Consider the following 21,481-nt stretch of genomic DNA (forward strand, 5'->3'; position numbering starts at 1 on the left):
TTATATATATGGAGCACACAGCTATATCTGACACCCTCCTTCAAAGTGGTGCTTCAGAAGTGATACATATTCCGCTTCTGTTGAAGCTGCCTTATAAATTCATTACATATTGTTTAATATTCACGGTTCACGGTGCCCCCAAATCTCTGACACATTAGAGAGGCCTTGTGAGGTCAAAGTATGACCACAGTCATGTGGGCAGGTGCATCCTAGCATTAACTTCCTGCAAGAATTTGGACAAGTTACTTAGTGTCTTTGGGCCGATATTTTCTCCTTTGTAAATGAGATTGGATTTGGTGATTTCAAAATCCTCTGTTCTAGAGCATTTTCATTTGGAGCAGAATTAGTGAAAACTAGCCGACTTTTGAGAGGCAACATGTATATACACAAGTAAAAATAAGTGAGTCTTCATGTTTAAAATGAGAATTCTGTGCTTTGCAGCTGCTTATCAGGAGGCTGTTGGCTCTACGGTTGTTCTTCGTGTTCGTGTCCTTCAGAATGAGTGTCTGTCAGTCTGTTTGAAGGATTTCTTCTGCTCTTTCTGCTTGAGACTATTCTTATTTCAGTTTCTTAATGACTGCTTAAGTTTCCTGCTATCATTCTTTCTTCAGTTCATTAAAAAGTCCTGTGTATTATAGGAGTCTTTCTTGTTACAGATACTTTCACACATGTAAATTGACTGCATTCCAGGAAACCCTTTGTTGTTAGTGATCTTACTCCTCTCATCCACTAAGATGAAAAAGTGGAACCTTGTTTCTGTTCCTTCTCGCAACCCAACATCAGAGGAGTTACGCATCAAGAAGGGGTGGAGGGAGTCATGTTCAGTAATGATGTTGATAAGATAGTTTTACAATTAACAGATTAAGGACAGACCAGATAAAATTTTGGTCAAATGTCAGCCAGTTGTGGTGGCTTACTCTGGTAATCCCAGCACTTTGGCAAGCCCTGACGGGTGGATCACCTGAGGTCAGGAGTTCGAGACCAGCCTGGCCAACGTGGTGAAACCCTGTCTCTGCTAAAAATACAAAAATTAGCTAGGCATGGTGAAGCGTGCCTGTAGTCCCAGCTACCAGGGAGGCTGAGGTGGGATAATCGCTTGAATCCAGGAGGCAAGGTTGCAGTGAGATATCCCCACTGTACTCCAGCCTGGGCCACAGAACGAGACTCCATCTCAAAAATAAAACAAGAACAAAAATTAGCTGGACATGGTGGCACACTCCTGGAATCCCAGCTACTCACGAGGCTGAGGCAGGAGAATCGCTTGAACCCAGGAGGTGGAAGTTGCCATGAGCCAAGATCACACCACTGCACTCCAGCCTGAGTGACAGAGTAAGATTCCATCTCAAACAAACGAACAAAAAACAAAAAAAACTTTGGTCAATGTTTCTGAGTTTACGCTTTCTATAAACAAACCACTTACTGAACTGTTGGTGTCTCTCCTTCCTTTACTCCTCTCCAAGGTGGCTGCTTTTGCTCCTACCAGCTTTTAGTGCTTGCTGGCCCCACCATTATAGCCCTCTCAGGAAAACCATAATTGAGACTTAGACATATTAAGGACATTATCACACCATTGATCTAGTTAATAACAATTACAAAAGAAACATCTTAAAATACAGTGCTTGTTCCTGATTAAAGGGTACATTATGCTTTGATTTAAAAAAATTGTTTGAACTTTAAATATAGGTCTTGTTTGGGGGCATGACTATAACTCATAATGTATAATCTTTAAAAGTACTCACTTCACTAGATTGTAATAAATATAGATAAATTTTACTAGTGTAGACTCTCAACTTACTGTAATATAAACATGAAATAGTTTTTTATCATAAGCTGTCCTATTATATCAACCTCATTTTCCCACTTGGTGACAGTATTCTTTGAGCACAACTCAGCCCTTCTACATTTTCTTTTCATTTATTTTTAGCAATTAAAACAGTATCTTTCAGTTACGTAAGACTTGGTCCATTTATTTAAAAATTTCAGTCTCATATTCAATTTATACCTCCATTTATCTTTCTACCTCAGTTCCCATTCCAGGTTAGGTTTGTAGTGCAGAAGAGGTGTGGTCTAGTTCTCACGAACTCCCCTCCACCCCTTCTTGATGCATAACTCCTCTGATGTTAGGATGTGAGAAGGAATAGAAGCAGGGGTTCACTTTTTCATCTTAGTCCTTCTTGGCCCCTTAGTGGGAGGATGACAATACTGGATAGCAGTAGTAGAAGCAGTGATGGAACAGTTCTACTAAAATGGCTACTCCTATGCAGAAGTGCTGACTTCAGTAGCCAACAGTTCTTTCAACTTTGAATATGGGACATTAACATCTTGTAATACCAACCATAGATGTTAGTTGCAAATTGTTGAACTGGGCACCTAAAACTGCTCTGCCTCATAGCATATATATTACTGGTATGTGTGTGTATATCAATAGAGTTGATGAAAAATGAAGTTAAGTGGGAACATACTACATTTTTATGACTTGAATTATTTGACATGTCAAGGAAACACTATTTAATAATAATATTTCTTAAATGATTATCCCTGATGCTGAAATTTCATTTTAGGTTTACATTAAGAAAATCCTATATACTGAATATATGTAACTGAAGGAGAAGAGTTTAGAAGCCTGAAATTGATATTCTTTTTACTGGTTCACTTTTGATAATCATGGAAAATGTAAACCAAGGCATGGAATAATAATTATAATAGGCAACACATATAGTGCTTGCTGTATCTTATGCACAAGTTAACCCCCAGCAACAACCCTATGAGGTAATCAATAGTAGCAGTTTCATTTTACTGGTGAGGGTACTGAGGTTCATTAATGATCCTATTTAGGAAAAAAATAGACATTGGACAAGGAATTTATAACTGTGTTGGGTATTGGGCATGGAAAGGAAAATATATTATGAGAGTATATAACAAGGGTTTCTAACCTGATATTGAGGGGTGTAAAAAATCATGTCTTGCTTGGATTAGGGGTAATGGCTATTTCCATAAATGGGATGATGATGATGATACTTTTAGTAATAACAGAAGTAATAATGATGATGACGATGATGATACTTTTAATAATAACAGGTTGAGCATCCCAAATCAGAAAGCCCAAAATCTGAAACTTTTTGAGGGCCTACATGATGCTCAAAGGAAATGCTCTTTGGAGCATTTTGGATTTTTGGATTTGGGATGCTCAATCAGTAATGCACATATTCCAAATCCATTCTATCCTTTAGGAGGATTCAAAAAAATCCAAAACACTTCTGTTCGCAAGCACTTCAGATAAGTAGTACTCAACCTATAGCAAGAATAATAGCTGTAATGGGGCAGGCTCTGAGCAAATGTTTTTTATTTAATCCTAATAAAAACCTGATGAAATAGTACTATTATTATCCTATTTCCTTTTTGAAAAATCTGAGCCAAAGAAAGAAATGAGAGATTCAGAATTTATTTGGGTGTTTTCTTAGTATTTGCAAGAATTATAGTCCTTGAGATGGGGGAAAAAATGTAAGAATTGAAATTCTTTCATGTAAAGTGTTACAGTTAAATTAATTTAGATTGTAAAGGATAGGATGGATTGTTGTCGAAGGTTCTTTAGAGTTAGAAAGATAGTAAAATGACAGAGCTGGAAATGCAAAATCCAATGAGGGAGTGAGAAAAATAAGAAATATATTAGGTTAGAAATTGCCAACTCAGATGATGTGCCAAGAGTTAGATGATGGTTGGGCGGGCACGGTGGCTCACGCCTGTAATCCCAGCATTTTCAGAGGCCAAGGCAGGTGGATCATCTGAGGTCAGGAGTTTGAGACCAGTCTGGCCAATGTGGCAAATCCCTATCTCTACCAAGAATACAAAAAGTAGCCAGGCATGGTGGCGCATGCCTGTAATCCCAGCTACTTGGGAGGCTGAAGCAGGAGAGTCACTTGAACCCAGTGGGATGGAGGTTGCAGTGAACTGAGATCACACCACTTCACTCTAACCTGGACAAAAGAGCGAAACTCTGTCTCAAAAAAAAAAAAAAAAGAGTTAGATGATGGCTTATCTTGAACCCAGGAAGAACAAGTGCCTCTAAGGTAGGGGTCCCCAGCTCTGGTCCATGGCCTGTTAGGAACCAGGCTGCACAGTGGGAGGTGAGCAGCAGGCGAGCCAGCATTACTAGCTGAGCTCTGCCTCCTGGTAGATCAGTGGGGACATTAGATTCTCATAGGAGTGTGAACTTTGTTGTGAACTGCACATGCACAGTCTAATCCCTGATGATCTGAGGTGGAACAGTTTCGTCGAGAAACCATCTCTCTCCCCATCCCCCAGCCCTTGCCCACGTGTCCATAGTCCATAGTCTTCCATGAAACCGGTCTCTGGTGCCATAAAGGTTGAGGACCACTGCTCTAAGGGACCTGGAGTATACCAGTTGTTACAGTAACTATTTAAAACCACCACGGCCACCACCACAAAACAAAAAACTCACAGTGTTGGTAAAGATAACCTTAGCTGGCTCCAGTTTTAGTCTCTTTTCCTAAAGCTAGGTTGGGAGGAAGAGAATACTCTCTACTTGATCAGCAACCTCAGTGGGCTCTAATGGTGACTCCCAGCTAGTTAGCCTTCCTTAATAGTGTTTCATTTAGTTCAGTGGTTCTCAGACATGAGGTTGATTTGCCTGTTTTAGAATTGCTGCTTATCTCACAGGGTAGCTGATAGGAAGTTCTGTTTTATCTGTGTTCTAGAACCAAACTGCCTCTAAAATAAGCTGATGATTCTCAAACTTTAGCATGCAACAGAATCATCTCCTGAAGGGCTTGTTAGAAAAACATTGTTGGATACCTCTGCTACAATTTGTGATTCTGTGTGGCTGAGAATTTGCATTTCTAACAAGTTCTCAAGTAATGCTGATGCTGCTGGTCTGGGAACCACGCTTTTCTTAGTGGGTAAGTCTTTTATCCAAGAGAAGGTTAGAAGTAAATATAGAAACGATGAAATTTATTAAATGCTTATATTAATAGTTTTGTTTTAATTCTAGGAATAATCAGTGTACTTGGTCTTTAGGGTATTTGTTGTGTTTCAGAGAATTAGGCCTATAAAAGTGCCCAACAAATTAGTCTTAAGAGTATAATTTAAAATGCATACTTGCGTATTTGTTTTTTGACTTGGGATTTTAAGTTGAAAGGTGCAACAATTTGGCTAAACTTAGACACCACTGGAATGTTTAAGAACTTAACATTTATTATATTTAAAACTTAGTATAAGGTATTTTTTAATATTTAAGTTCTCAGGAGGTTTACTTGTTAGAAGCAATGTGTTTAAAATAGAATATAGTAAATTTATAACTGCAGTTTAGTATAGTAAGTCCTCCTTTGACACCATCCATAGGTTTGTGGAAACTGCAACTTTTAAGCAAAATGATGTATAAAGAAACCAATTTTACCATATGCTAATTGATGTAAACAAGAGTTAGGTTCCTACTATGTATTTCTGGTCACAAAAACGTTAGCAAACTTGTAAGTAAAGACCTAAAACACTTCCAGTATTAAACGTTGAAATACATGTGAACTATATAAACATTAAAGAAAGGTTAATAACGACAAGATAATTATTTACTTAATTATTCCTGTTCCGAGTCACTGTTGGCTGGATCCTGTCCTGCTCATGGCACAAAGTGGGAACCAGCCCTAGACAGGACACCATTCCATCTCAGGGCACAGTCACACACAAACATGTGCACGCAAACACACACACTCATTCATACTAGGACAGCTTAAACACACTAATTAAGCTAATGTGCACATCTTTAGATGTGGGAGGGAACTGGAGTACCCGGAGAAGACCTATGCAGATGTGGGTAGAATGTGTAAACTCCACACAGACAGTGGCCTTGGCTGGGAATTGATTTTTTTTTTCTCATCAAAGTTATATAAAAAAAATGATAACCAAACGATGTTATTCAAGAACCTGCAATATATGTAAGAGAACTTAGTTGCCCATGTTTATAACAGGATTATTTAGGGATATTTAATTTTCCAGTTTGAGTTGGTCAGCTATTTAAAGCACCTTAGAAAGTGTTAAAATTTGCTAGATTATAAATAGAATGTACTTTTTATGGTAGAAGACTTAAGGGAAAGTAGGTTTTTGTATTTTTAACTTCAAGAAATCTAACATTGAAAGTAAAGCGACTACAGATAGTGTTTTTCAGTGTATAAAGGCTTATTTCATGGCCACTAGGAAACTTACATTAAGAGACTCTTAATAAATTTTGTTCAAAAGGTGATACTAGTACAAAAAAGGAACATGTTTTAAGGTCAAATACATACATTAGAGAAAGGACAAAAATTGGCTGTTATTTTCTGGCAGTAAATGGAAAGAGGGAAATGTAATCAGACATAAATCACGGTGTCCCTAGGATAAAGGTAAACCTGTTGCTTAGGCAGCCAGGAGAAACACAGTTATTCCTTATAGTGAGAATATAACAAAAAAATCTCATGGAACTCTGTAATAAAGCAAAACAAGCCAAAAAGCTTATTTTTATAGTAAGTACAGACTTCAGTTTCAAAAATCTATTTTTAATTTTTTTAAACCCATTAAATCTTTAATGTAGTTCAATGGAGTAGCTCTAAACTGCAAATTAGTAAAAGCACTTCTGTACAGGGGGAGAGCAATTAATCCAAACACGCAGTTATCTAACAGTCCATCTTAACTGAGAAGTGGGTTTTAAATGTAAAATTATAGATTTTAGATAGTTACGATTCTCTATTTTGGATTTTTTGAGAGTACTACTCAATAGAATTTTTTGAGGTGATGAAAATGGTCTGTATCTGTGATGTCCAGTTTGGTAGCCACTAGGCAAATATGGCTATTGTGTATCTGAATTGCAGTTAATACAAATGAGGAACTGGAATGAGAAATTTGAATTCAGGATTCTGTATTTGCTCTAATATGTTATCAACTAGTGTTAAAGGAAAAATTATTTGATAATACTTCCTAAAGCACGGTAAGACAGAATTTATTCAGTACTATAGCAATAGGTATAGGGACTGTGGCAATGAGATTTTGTAGTTGAGGAGAGAGATTGGGCTCAACTCCAAATACAAAATGGGCAAGTGGGAATTTATAGCCAAGGAGTAGAGTAAGGATAGATGGATAGACAATTGCTAAGAGGTAACATCAGGAATAAGGGGTATTAAGGTGAAACCGACCTCCCAGGATTCTTGCTGAGGACAGGCCAGGGTGATGAGAGTTCACCTGGACAGTGGAGGATGAGGAAACTGATCAGATACAGAAGGTAATCAGATATCCAGGATCAGGGGAGGGTCCTGCTAAACTGACCTTAACATGATTCTTGCTGAAACTGGATTTTATAAGGAAGTGAACAGATAGGCATAGGAGAAGGTTCAGCAGCCTGACTAAAATTTGGCTAAGCAAAGAATCTTTGTGACTAGGCACATGTAGCTATTTTAATGTAAGTTAATTTAATTAAGTAAAACTTAAAATTCAACTTTCAGTCTCACTAGACACATTTCAAGTACTCAAAAGACAGATGGCTAGTGGCTACCATATTACACAAGGCAGATATAAAACATTTTTACCATTGCAGAAAGTTTTATTGGGCAGCATTGATAGCAATGAGTCACAATGTGGAGTACACATTAGAATTCCCTGGGTAGCCATTAAAAAATTTTGATGCCAAGATCTGATTATAATCAAAGATTTGATCTTGAAATCTCTGTTTAAGATCTCCACTCATAGTTTCTTACAGAATTCTAATATGTAACTAGGGTTAAAAAGTACTGACTTAGGATATGAAGGACTCTACATCATTCTGTTTTCCTTAATGATATTTCTCTCAATCAAACTTTTGATGAATTTAGCAGGTTTTTATTTATTTATTTTTCTTTACAAGTACTTGGGGCATGCACCTATTTTATGATGCAAGTTAATAAAAGAAATGCATGTTTAAGTTTTCTGCCAACCTCTGGATAGGATTGAAACGTTAGGAAAGTTGAGGTGACTTATAATGAAAAGTTCCTAAAAGGAAGGCATGTTTATATACTGAGAGAAAGATGCTGAAAATGAAATGACTGTGTAGCAAGGTTCTTGTGGAATAAATAAACCATTGGAATTATAATCATTCTTTTTTCACATACCACAATTAAGAACCGTTAATATTGTAGAATATTTGCTTCCAGTCTTTCATAAGAAAAAAATAATTTTTAAAATAAACCTGATACATACTGTATATAAATAAGTCACATGTTGCAAATACTGAACTTTAAAAATCACCTCTAATCCAGTTACCCAGAGATACTGTTAATACTTGGGTAGGCATTACTGCCAAGATCTCTTCTATGTGTATATACATATAGAAGAATGGATGGATGGCAGAATGAAAGATAGTACTTCTTCACCACAAGAGATTAATTCCTAAGGAGTGCATCTAAATTTAAGCAAATTCTAAAAAAAAAAAAAAAAAAAAAAAAAAAGTTATAGATTGATATTGATATTGTTATTACAATCTTGTTTCAGTTTTAGGTGGGATATGTTTCACCATGCTTTGATATGACAGTAGCAGTTTCATTTCTCATTTTTCTCCTTCTCACATCCTAATATTTATTCATTTTACTATTTTTACATTGTCCGTGTTTGTAACATTCACACTTAGTTTTTCAACCACTTTTTTATAACTTATTATTGTTCTATATTCTCTAGTAATGCTTTTAGAATATCCTCCTTGATTCTGGAGTTTTTGATACAGTGGCATAATTTCAGTCTTATAGCATTGAATAATGTTTCAGTAGAGAAGTCTTATGCAAGCCAGCCAGACTCTTTTTCATTTCCCTAGTAGATGATTTGCTTTTTATACATGAATTGTTGAATAATTTTTTTAAGCTCCCAAGCATAATAATTTAACCAAGAGTAGAAATGGGAATAGCCTGACTCATGTGCCCACATGTGTCTATGTGGAATAATCTTTTAGGAATTACATCTTTCTTCTGGAATACATGTTGATGGAGCAGCCACTATATGGAAGATCTCTGGTTTTGAGATAGAAAAGAGAGCTAAGAAGTATAATGGTGGCTCTAAGCCCTTCCACCTGGAAGACATGGTTCATTGGGCAAAGCAAGTTGGCCATGTCTGACATCAATAGGATGGTGAAGTATATTTTATATTCCTCAACGGGAAGCAATACAGACTTAGTAACAATAATATAATCTATCACTGTGACTAATTTAGAAACCGTTGTATTAGTTTGACAGAGATTTGAAAACTGCTGATGTTAACTGTCACAAATAGGAAGCTATGTAGGGAAACCCATTTCTTCTGTCACTTACGCAGTCTGCAGGTCTTTGATCTCTTCAGAAGCTCTATTTCTATGTCTCTCAAATGTGTTGTGCATGCAAATCAATAGTAAATCTGTAGGTCCGGACTGAGCCTCAGATCTTACACTCACAATAAGCTTCTAGGTGATGTCAGTGCAGCTGGTCCTTGGAACACACTTTAAATAGCAAGGCTCTATAGGTCTTTAATATCATGTACCCTAGAATTTAAGTATAATAATAACAAAACAAAAAACGAAAAAAAATCATGGATTTCACTTAGAAGAGAGCCAACTTTAAGATCTAGATGGAGGAAAAGAGGCATTAAAAAGGAACATTAATGGGTATGAGACCAAGAGGAGTGTGAAATATTTTCAAATAAAGGGAAAGAGGAACATGCAGAAGAAATCTCTTGGATGTTTCACAGAGATCAGATAAAATGAAAGTGGAAAAGCCCATCAATTTTGCCACTTAATTTATTCATTTTAGGGTGGGGATTGTGAACTGGGGAAGAGAAGATATTACAATACATTGTGGATTCTGTAGGAGATAATGACAGTAAAAGTAGATTTCTACTTTCAAAAATTCAACGGAAAAGAAGCAGAAAGATGGAGTAGTATCTAGAAAAAGATACTAGATTTGAGGGAAAATTGAGGGGTTTTGTTTTGTTTTGTTTTTGTTTTGATCATGGGATAAGGAGTCAATAATGAAATGTTGAAAATACAGGTTTTTTTCCTAGTATCTCATTATTGATAGAATAATTAGAAAAGCTACAATCAGCAATCTGTTTTTTTTTTTTAGTTTAGAAGACACTTTCAAACTGTTTGAAGTTTTAGTATCTATATTACTATTTTTGAAAATACTGACTTGCAGCTCAATGTTTTAAATAATCAAACTTTTTATACATAGCTATTATCAATATTGTAATATTCAGTTATAATAGGAGTCTTATTACATTAAAACTGATCTCATAATAGTTTCACTGATGATTTACAGACTTGCTACAGTATGCCTTTCCATTTTTTACCAAAATGATTTTTTAAAGGTTTTATACTGCTCTGCTAATTCTCTGCTTGAAAGTCCTTCAAGACTTCTGAGTCTAGTAATAGCAAGCTAGGTAATTCCGACTATCCTGCTGAGAACAATTTAAAAAGCTGGACACAAAGCAAACAAATTTTATTAAGAATATCAGAAAGCTAAGTGGTGTGGGTAGGATAGGATCTGAATGAGGACAAAGGTCTAAGGAGAGAGAACTCCAATTTGATTGCTTTTTACCCCAGGGGAAGTGTTGATTCCTGGAACAGGAACTGAGAGACCAAAAGGTGCATTTGACAGGCTGTGGGTGTAATGGAACTGGGCCAGAGTGCAAGGCCTATCACAGAGGATGGGTGGCCCTAGTGATCTCTTCTCACTTTGGACCCCAAAATGTTGTACATAAGGGAAAAAGATAAATCAAAGTAGCTAGGCCTTCCTAGGAAGATATTTCAGCTTCAAATTATCAAAATTTCTATAACTTAATTAGTAAGATCTGGTATTACTAGTGTCCTCAGGCACTTGACAGAAGGAAACATTAATTCTCTCTGGAGAATTACCAGTTTCTACATGTCAAAATGTTTCTTCAGACAATTTTGCAAATTTTATGTTCAGCACACAAAATATAATTAGGCACATGACAAGATATGTGACACAATAGAGAATAGAAACAGACCCACAGTAACTCTAGATATTGTAGTTATCAAATTTAAAATAGCTATGTGTTGACCTAATTAAAAATTTTGTAGAAAGGTACAAACTATGAGAAAGAAAAATGGATATTCTAGAAGTGAAAAATACAACCCCTCAAATTAGAACCTTTGTAGATGGATTTAGCAGCAAATTAGACACCACAGAGGAAAGAATTCCCTAACTGAAAGGTAAGTCAGAAGGGAATGTCCAGAATGCATGCCTGTAGTCCCAGCTATTTGGCAGGCTGAGGCACAAGAATTGTTGAACCCGGGAGGTGGAGATTATAGTGAGCCAAAATTGTGCCACTGCACTCCAGCCTCGGCAATATAGTGAGACTCTGTCTCAAAAAAAGGATTACCCTGTCTTGGGCAATTCTTTATAGCAGTGTGAGAACAGACTAATACAGTAAATTGGAACTGCAAAGTGGGGTAATGCTATAAAGATACCTAAAAATGTGGAAGCAACTTTGGAACTGGGTAACAGGCAGAGGTTGAAACAGTTTGGAGGGCTCAGAAGAAGACAGGCAGATGTGGGAAGGTTTGGAACTTCCTAGAGACTTGTCGAATGGCTTTGACCAAAATGCTGATAGTGATAATGGACAATGAAGTCCAGGCTGAGGTGGTCTCAGATGGAGATGAGGAATTTGTTGGGAATTGGAATAAAGGTGGCTGTTGCTACGCTTTTCAAAGAGACTGGTAGCATTTTGCCCCTGCCCTAGAGATATGTAGAACGTGAGAGAGATAATTTAGGGTATCCAGCAGAAGAAATTTCTAAGCAGCAAAGTGTTCAAGAGGTGACCTGGGTGATCTTAAAATCATTCAGTTTTATGGATTCACAAGGAGATGGTTTGGAATTGAAACTTATGTTTAAAAGGGAACCAGAGCTGAAAAGTTTGGAAAATTTGCAGTCTGACAATGCAATAGAAAAGAAAAACCTGTTTCTGAGGAGAAATTCAAGCCAGCTGCAGATACTTAAGTAACGAGGAGGCAAATGTTAATCACCAAGACAATGGGTAAAATGTTTCCAGGGCATGTCAGAGACCTTTGTGGTTCCCCTTCCCATCACAGGCCTGGAGGCTTAGGAAGAAAAAAATGGTTTCATGGGCCAGATTCAGGGCCTTGCTGTTTTGTACAGTCTCAGGACTCAGTGCCCTGCATCCCAGCTGTGGCTAAAAGGGACCAACATACAGCCCAGGCCATTTATTTAGAGGATGCAAGTCCTAAGTCTTGGCAGCTTACATGTGGTGGTGGGCCTGTGGGTGCCAGAAGTCAAGAATTGAGGTTTGAGAATCTCTGTCTGAATTTCGGAGGATGTATGGAAATTCCTGGATGTCCAGGCAGAAGTTTGCTGTAGGGGTGGAGCCCTCTTGCAGAACCTCTGCTAGGGCAGTGCAGAAGGAAAATGTGGGGTCAGAGTCCCCACACAGAGTCTCCACTGGGGACCTGCCCAGTGGAGCTGTGAGAAGATGCATACCTTCCTCCAGACCTCAGAATGCTAAATCCACTGACAGCTTGCACTGTGCACCTGGAAAAGTTGTAGACACTCAATGCCAGCCAGTGAAAGCAGCTGGAAGCAGGGCTGTACCCTACCAAGCCACAGGGGTGGAACCACTCAAGGCCATGCGAGCTCACCTCTTGCATCAGTGTGACCTGGATGTGTGAGACATGGAATCAAAGGAGATTATTTTGAAACTTTAAGATTTAATGACTTCCCTGCCGGATTTTGGACTTGCATGGGACCTGTAGTCCCTTTGGTTTGGCTAATTTCTACCATTTGGAACTGAGACATTTACCCAATGTCTGTACCCACATTGTGTCTTGGAAGTAACTAAGTTGCTTTTGATTTTACAGGCTTTATAGGCGGAAGGAACTTGCCTTGTCTCAGATAAGACCTTGGACTTGGACTTTAGGGTTAATGCTGGAATGAATTAAGACTATGGGAGACTGTTGGGAAGGCATGATTGGTTTTGAAGTGTGAAAGGACATGAGCTTTGGGAGAGGCCAGGGACAGAATGATATGGTTTGGCTTTGTGTCCCCACCCAAATCTCATCTTGAAATATTATCCTGATACTCTCCATGTGTTAAGGGAGAAACCAGGTGGAGGTAATTGGATCATGAGGGTGGTTTCCCTAATGCTGTTCTTGTGATAGTGAGTTCTCCTGAGATCTGATGGTTTTATAAGTGTTTGGTAGTTCCTCCTGAATTCATTCTTCCTCATGCTGCCTTGTGAAGAAGGTGTCTGGTTCCCCTTTGCCTTCTGCTATGACTGTTAAGCTGAGACCTCCCTAGCCATGTGGAACTGTCAGTCAATTAAACCTCTTCCCTTTCTAAATTATCCAGTCTTGAGCAGTTCTTTATAGCAGTGTGAGAACGAACTAATACGTAAGGATACAGAATATTGAGAGTAGAAAGAAAAAGCAGACACTAATGAAAAGAAAATTGGTACATTAATATTAGACAAAGAATATGGAAACAATATTCTGAGAAAAAGTTTAATGGTCTTTCCTTTCCATATTTTAGAGTTCTTTTAAGGCAGTTCTGGTGGTAACCAATACTCTCAGCATTTGCTCTTATGGGAAGGATCTTACTTCTCCTTCCCTTATCTAGCTTAGTTTGGCCGGATGTGAAATTCTGGGTTGGAATTTTTTTTCTTTAAGAATGATGAATATTGGCCCCCAATCTCTTCTGGCTTGTAGGGTTTCAGCTGAGAGGTCTGCTGTTAGTCTGATGGACTTCCCTTTGTAGGTGACCTGGCGTTTTTCTCTAGCTACTCTGAAATGTTGTGATTATTTGATTGTATTTTCATATTGATGGATGAAAACAGTTTATGTGCTTTGGTATTTATATCTGTGAATAAACATTTTAATATTAATTATTAAAATTTAGAACTGTTTTTATAATATATAATTATTGCATAATATTTTATAATTTTTAATTAGTAAAGAGAATATTTTCCGTTTGTTTTTCAAACTTTAAACTGTGGAAAGTTGGTACCTTAGTTTTCTTGCCCTGAACTGCATTCTGTGGTGAGCACTTGAAAATTACAGATATGTTGCAAACTTGCAAACATGTTTAATGAATTCTTGAGATATTATGAAACACAGATGGAAAAACTATTAGGCAAAGTAAATACAAACTAAGGGTTACTCCTAAAATCAATTAAGGAAGGGTATGTTATTAGTTAAAAGTAATCTGTAATTGTATATTACATTGCTTGAGAAGTTTAAATTGCAAAATGAGGAGTGCTTTTGGTTGTTTGCTGTTTAAAGAAGTCATTTAAAAATTATTTAAAACTTGTAAATATTTAAAAATAGATTAAATTTTATTTTAATACATTTTAATTATTTAAAATACAAATAAATTCTTTAAAACTTATTTTATCTTAAAATAGTTTTAATGTTTTTATTTTCTCATTAGAGAAGCAAATTTAAATGTAAACTATTCAGTGTAGAAGAATTAGAATATTTTGATAAGCAAAAATAATATTCTTCTTTATAAAAATTCTACCATATTGCATTGCCACCAGGAATGTAGAATATCTCATTTCCTACTGTCAAACAGTATGTGACCAAACTTCTTTTGAATTTTTACCAACCTGATAGGTGTGAAATGATATTTCAGTATAGTTTAAATTTGCATTTATCTAATTATGAGTGAGATTGAACAACATTATTACATGTTTAAGGACATTTTTACATCGTCTTGTGCATTGTCTGTGATTATATCTTTTGTGCATATTTTCACCTGCATTATTTTTTCCCTAGTTTTTAAGAGTTTAAATATTTAGGATACAAAAGTTGTGTGTGTGTGTGTGTGTGTGTGTGTGTGTGTGTGTCTGAATACTTTTTTTCCTAGAGTTGTAATGGATGAACCATAATTCTTTCTCTACTTTTCTTTATGGAAAATTAATGGCAGTTTATAATAATTTTGGTAGTTCAAGGTATAGTTCAAGTTGTTGCTTCAGAACATTACTTCATTAGATGCTTGCCATGTGTCAGGCCCCTAGTTGGGCACTGAGGAGGCTTTGTGGAAGAAAGACAGTGTTTTGGAGGTTACAGTTTAGTGGAAGAGATTTAAAACACAAATATTAACACTCTGCCAGATGCTGTGAAGGAGACATAAAGATGCTGTGTGACTAATAACAGGGACTTGGGTTAGCTGGGTGGTCAGGAAGGTTTTAGGATAGTTTTTTAAAGCATTGCAGAGGTAACTGTCCTTTTTGGGGATTTTGATTTTATTCTTATTATTTTTTAGTACTTGTTTAGAACCATTCACCCAACAACTGAGATAATTAGGTCAACATAAACTCTTGTGTGGTCAAAATGCCATTTAAGTTTAGATAGAAGGAGAATAATGAAATAGATATTTTCTAGATTATATGGTCTTAGGTTGAACTAAATTTTCTTTGAAGACTATAGTTTTTGATTTTGGTAAATTTTGAGGGTAAAGTAAATATAGCATTTTGCCATGTTTACTGTCTTCTTTAATTTTGTGATTTATTTTTTTTTTAGAGATTTTCATTTTAGTAATTTTTATGTTTAGGTAGGAGTGGTGTTTTATCAATTCATTGTTGTTATTACATGAAGTATAGATGAGAAGGTTAACACTTATACAAAATTTAAAGGGAAGCAGTTTCCCTAATCTTGATAATAAGGAAACTTTCAAGGAAGTCTTGATAAGCAAATGAAAAATATTAATAATTGGCATTCAATCTGAAATTAAATGTTCAAATGTATGTTTATATATGAGAGCACACCTTGATTTAACTTCATGGCATGTTAATTTGAAAGTTCATAATTTAAATCCATAGAGAAGATTATTTTTCATTATGACTTGTAGAAAAATATTTTCCTGTGATAACTAATGTTACAGTTTCTTATTTGGATAATAATAATATGTGTCTTGAAAGATGTATTTTAAAAATATATAATAGTTCTTGAAATGTGGTATTATAATCAGGTTAAATATGTTGAAATAAATGGTCTGTAATTTAATTTTTAATGACTTCCTTTCTGTTGACAATTATGTTTTGTGTTGACTTGCAATTATTCTAGTGGTTCATACTGGTCCAGTTCCTTTTTTTTTTTGACAGTTGCTTGTTTTTTACAGCAGAGAATCCCAGGGAGTAAGCTGTAAATTAGACATCTGCCCAGAGAGCTCTATTTGGTAGTCCTTGATGTTACTCTGAAAGAAAGATGAATTTAATAGGAATTTTACCTTTTTTTTTTTTTCCAGACACTGGCCAAAAGAAGACCCTAGACAAGAAAGATGGGAGACGAATGTCTTTTCAGAAACCTAAAGGGACTATTGAGTATACTGTAAGTTATTTGCTTTCGAAAAAGCTATTTTTCTTTGTAAGAGTCTTCTTTAAGACATTCTCTGTTTATGCTATAAATAAGAAAAGCATTGTTAATTGCCTTATTTTTAAAAATCTGTATTTCACTTTGGATAATTGTTTTATTAGTAGTAATACTTAAGTTTTTAGTTTTTTTTTCTTTAAAGATAAATTTTACTGAGACACAAAGGTAGTTATCCTAGAAAATTTAATTTAATATAGATGATAATTTACTGAGAGAGTTCCCGTGGGCCAATAATTTTTATTAGGTTAGGGTTTTAGGAAAATATTTATCTTTCCAGAAATGTGATCTTCATTATATTCCCAGCAGTGCTAGTGATAATTATAATGGCAGATGGGATACATAAAAGACAAGTTGATGTTAGTCTTCCAGTGTAACCTTCCACATTAAATCATTTGTATTTATTTATAGCTAACTGCCTTTAGCTCTAAAAATTGAGCTTTTTTTTTTTTTTCCGTACTCTTGAAATGAACCTCACATCTCCCTGCAGTCACCTGGCTTTTCACATTTCTGGTTACTCTGGGAAACTGGAGTGAGAAATCAGCTTTGGTGTATGGTATGCTGCTTATTTGATTGAATGTAAAGATTGTTTATTTAGATAATGTTAACGTGTTGTAAAGCACTTTTAACTGAGCTTAATTTTGTTATTTTGTGTTTTTCTAACATAACTGTATTAAGGAGAACAGCAATTTTAAACATTAATTTAGCATTTGTGTCATTATGAAACCGTCCAGTCTTGGTTTGAATCTTAGTTATTTTTTATGCATCTTTAAAATTGAACAAATTATTAAAATTCTAAGTTATACTCTATTTTAATATACTATTAGTATATAGCAGACAGTTTGAGATTTTAAATATTTTTAAAAGATTAGGAATCAGATAATTTAGGATGAAATAAAATTTACTAATATCAAGATAATCTCATAGCATATTTTAAACTCAAATTGCGTGTGTTTGTACCTTCTCTGCATAATTAAGAAAATAAGTTCAAATAAGTTTTTTATAGGTAACCTTTAAAATTTCTTCTTTGTCTTTACAATTCTGCAGTGCCAATATGAAAAATTTAGATTTAAACATGTTTTTACCATGTTTATTGTGTTTCTTCAGTCTAAGAAATCATGTCACTCATAAATTCTAGAAAAATTCTTGTTAATTATCTTTGATTGCATTTTCTCCTCCTTTATCTATTTTCTTTCTCCAGAACTCTAATTTATTATTGAAACTAATTGTACTACATTTTGCTATCATTATGCTTCACTGACCTTGCTATTATTTTGATTGTATCTTCTGTCTACTTTGCTGGGTGTTTGCCTCCTCTTAATTCCCAATGTGAGTGGTCCCTTCTTTCTTTTTGCTTTTCTATTGACATTCTATTACTTGGAATGCTTAAGAACTTTAAAATCTATGTGGAGTGAGACCCAAACTTTTTTTCTATGCCTACCTTTCTAGTTGCTTGCATTTCCTACTATCACTTCATCTAAGCAAATTATGACAAACCACTTACCAATTCTTCCCCCATCCACAATTCCTGATTTTCTCATTTCCATTCCCTTTCAGTTTGTTATTTATTCAGGTTGCAGTCTTTAGAGTCAGCATCAGTTTGCTCACTCACATTTGCTTCCCTGACCTACTACTGCTGCTGTCACCACAACTCCATTCAATCTATGAATGTCTCCTTGAGTCTTAGTTGAAATTTTGTACCTTAATTTCTTTCTTTACATTTTTATTACTTTAAACCTTATCTTTGTTTTTCTGCATCCATTCTCTTGTTCCATTAATTCTAGCTCTGATGCCAGTAATATGAGATGCCACTTGGGCTATTTTGTTACCTTCATCATCTCATTTAATAGAATCACTGTGAGAATAAAATGTGTGATTATTAATATGAAAGTACTTGGTAAACTTACAGATGTTACTGTAAAATATCATTTGTTTACAGAGACCTTTTATATATATTATCATATTTCAGTAACATAGGTTTTATATCAGTACATTGTGTAGATGGGGAAGTTTGCATAGAAGGATGTAGGCGGAACTAGATTATTATTGTATTAACCCAAATATTTGGCATAAATTTGGTTTTATAAAACCGTTAAGGAAAATATGTATATTATTATTTTACATACACAAACAAATGCACACACACCTGCTTTTCCTGACTTTTGAAGTCTTCTATAACCTAATTCTAAATGCCTTTTTTTTTGTTTTTTGGAGACAGGGTCTTGCTTTGTCACCTAGGCTGGAGTGCAGTGGTGCTATCACAACTCACTGCAGCCTCAACTTCCCAGGCTCGAGTGATCCTCCCACCTCAGCTTCCTGAGTAGCTGGGACTATAGGCATGCACCACCATGCCCAACTAATTTTTGTAATTTTTGTCAAGATGGGATTTTGCCATGTTGTCCAAGCTGGTCTTGGACTCCTGGGCTCAAGCAATCCACCCACCTCGGCCTCCCAAAATGCTGGAATTACAGGCATGGCCCACCACGTCTGACTTCTAAATGCCTCTTTATCCTTTTTAGAAACTTAACTCCATGTAATCACCTTCCTAAAACTTTGTGCTTCATGAATCTACTCTGGATGGTTTAGGAGGAAGAGGACAGTATCCCACAAATATATTATACTTTTCTGTCTCTTAACTATGTCAGTTCTGTTATCTTCACTTTGAAAGTTCGTTCCTTTCTCTCTGCTTTTCAAATTCCCAACCCTTCTTCAAGATCCAGCTTTAAATCATTTATCTTCTGTAGTCTTTTCTGGAAAATTTGGATTACATGATGCTTTTATTCATACTCAAAACTTCTATTGCATTCATTATTCCATTTTAAATTGTTCATCTTTTGCATAACCTTCTATTTCTTAGTTTCCAACTAGATTGTAAATTCCTTGTGCACTAAAACTACTTTTAGTTGCATTTAGTTGTATTTTCTTCAGAGCTCTCTTAATGCCTTGTGTAATGGGGACTGTAAGTGGTTATATTATATTGACCAAATGACATTTTCTTTTAGGGTAATTGATAAAGTCTCATTATTTATAATTTCTATACATAGGACCATGGAAACATACGAATGATTCAGAACTAAATTGCTCAACTTTAGTTCAAATATTTTCTAATTTATATGTGCAATAACAACATATGCATAAAGATCATTAGAAGTAACATTTTGAGTTTAATACAGGTGTATTTTGCTAAAATGAAATTAGTAGATTGCTAGAAGTTATAAATATTTTAGAAACTATTCAAAGGAATAGTATATTATTTTAAAACCTTTGTAAAATGAAAATAATCTGTTTTTGATTTTTAAATTGTTTTGTATTTTGAAATTACTTGAAGTAGAGACCTACATGTAAATGTATTGTGATGAAGCCTGTACTCTGTATTGTGATAGATTGAGAGCATTTGCTAGCAAAACACAGTGTTTCTTGCCAGTTATTTTCAAAGATGACAAGATCGTTGTTAATCAAATGTAAGCTGGTCCCTAGATATGTTAATGCTCGTTAAATATTATAGTCTAGTTTTTCTGTTTTAAACATTGAAATAATTTATTTTTTCTTATAAACAGGTTGAATCAAGGGATTCTTTGAATAGCATAGCCCTGAAATTTGATACAACACCTAATGAACTTGTTCAATTAAATAAGTTATTCTCCCGAGCAGTTGTTACTGGACAGGTAGTATCTTTTTTTTTAATATGCTGATGTTTAGAAACATTAAACAGAAAGGCAGAAAGTATACATTGTACTGTAGTTAATAATATAGAAGATTTGAGAATAATTTTATATGTGCTTTTAACAAATCATATTGGCGAAATAAGAGAAAAGTAACTGTTTTATGTCTGTATGAGTTTCGTTTTTAATACATATTGAAAATAATTGTAAATTTTTCTTTTTAAATATAAAGAGCTTTTAAAAATATTCAGAACAATATATACATATGATCAAAAATTACTTTATCAAAGTAAGGCATCCCTCCATCTCAAACTTCCAATTTCTTTTCCAAAAGCAATGAGTTGCCAGTTTGCATTTCTTTCAGGAACAGTCTAGCCTACTTTTGTTGTTGTTGTTGTGTTTTAATTTAACTTTGATTCTTGGAAAGTGTTCTTTATAATCATAGTTCTAGTTCAGACTTTTTCACACGTGCATAGTATTGCATTGTATTGATACATCATACTTGTTTAGTTAGTCACAATAAGCATTACACTATTTCTACTCTTTTGCTAAGGTTAATACCGCTGTAGTAAATATGCTTGTACATATCTGTTTTTCTTTATGTGCAGGTATTTCTATAGGGTGAATTCTTAGAAGTAAAGTTACTATATCAGAGGATATGTTCACTTTAAATTTTGCTAGCTATTGCCAAATTGTTCTTTAGGATTAATACCTCTATAGTATATTAAAATTAATGTTTCCCCACCCTGTTCCAGCCATACATATTATCAAATGTGTCTAAATTGATTTTAAATATTCTTTTTTAAAAATGTTTTTATATTCTTATAATTTGAAAATTTTTATGTTTTTCTATTGGTAATTGTTAATGGTGCTTGCTTATAGAACACCATCTATTATTAACACTTCAGTTTAACTAAATCTTTGTGTGAATGTTTTCTTACAGGTTCTATATGTTCCTGATCCTGAATATGTCTCCAGTGTTGAGAGCTCTCCATCTCTAAGCCCCATAAGTCCTCTGTCACCAACATCATCTGAGGCTGAATTTGATAAGACCACTGTAAGTATCTCTGATTTGCAAAGATGGCTATGAAGAAATCTCACCGTGTCTACATTGACTGTCTTGTTTTTTTCTTTCCACTTTTGACTATGGTTACAATGAAATATTTACTTTTTATTTTCTCACCTAAGTTTGTAAATCTCAGCTTTAAAAATAAGACATTCTTATGAAACCATATAGCTTAAATTGACTTACCTTTGTAAGTGGTGGTAGTGGGCCAAAAATATTCATCAACTCTTATTTTTTAAAGAATATATATAATTTAACTTACAAAGGAATCTTACCCAACAAACATGACATTATCACAGTAGAGGAAGTTCATGTCCAATTTGATGTTTATTTCATTTATAAATAAATGAGTATATAGTACTTACAACTCTTAAG

At 34.9% G+C, this 21,481-nt stretch overlaps 1 protein-coding gene across 21 annotated transcripts in view; it reads left to right on the forward strand.

Moving 5' to 3' along the window:
• Positions 1-21,481, forward strand: part of OXR1 (oxidation resistance 1) — a 510,160-nt gene that overhangs the window by 418,316 nt on the left and 70,363 nt on the right. For 10 of the 21 annotated variants that reach the window (XM_033203135.1, XM_033203139.1, XM_033203134.1 and 7 more), the window contains 3 exons: positions 16,257-16,339; positions 19,936-20,043; positions 20,984-21,097. In XM_033203135.1, coding sequence (XP_033059026.1) covers positions 16,257-16,339; positions 19,936-20,043; positions 20,984-21,097 — 305 coding nt within the window. Of the gene's footprint in view, positions 1-16,256; positions 16,340-16,868; positions 16,935-19,935; positions 20,044-20,983; positions 21,098-21,481 lie in introns of all 21 variants that reach the window. The other 11 variants (XM_033203132.1, XM_033203131.1, XM_033203136.1 and 8 more) reach the window with 2 other exon arrangements.

This window comes from Trachypithecus francoisi, unplaced genomic scaffold (genome assembly GCF_009764315.1).
Source record: "Trachypithecus francoisi isolate TF-2019V2 unplaced genomic scaffold, Tfra_2.0 Lachesis_group7, whole genome shotgun sequence".
Classification (NCBI taxonomy): Eukaryota; Metazoa; Chordata; class Mammalia; order Primates; family Cercopithecidae; genus Trachypithecus; species Trachypithecus francoisi.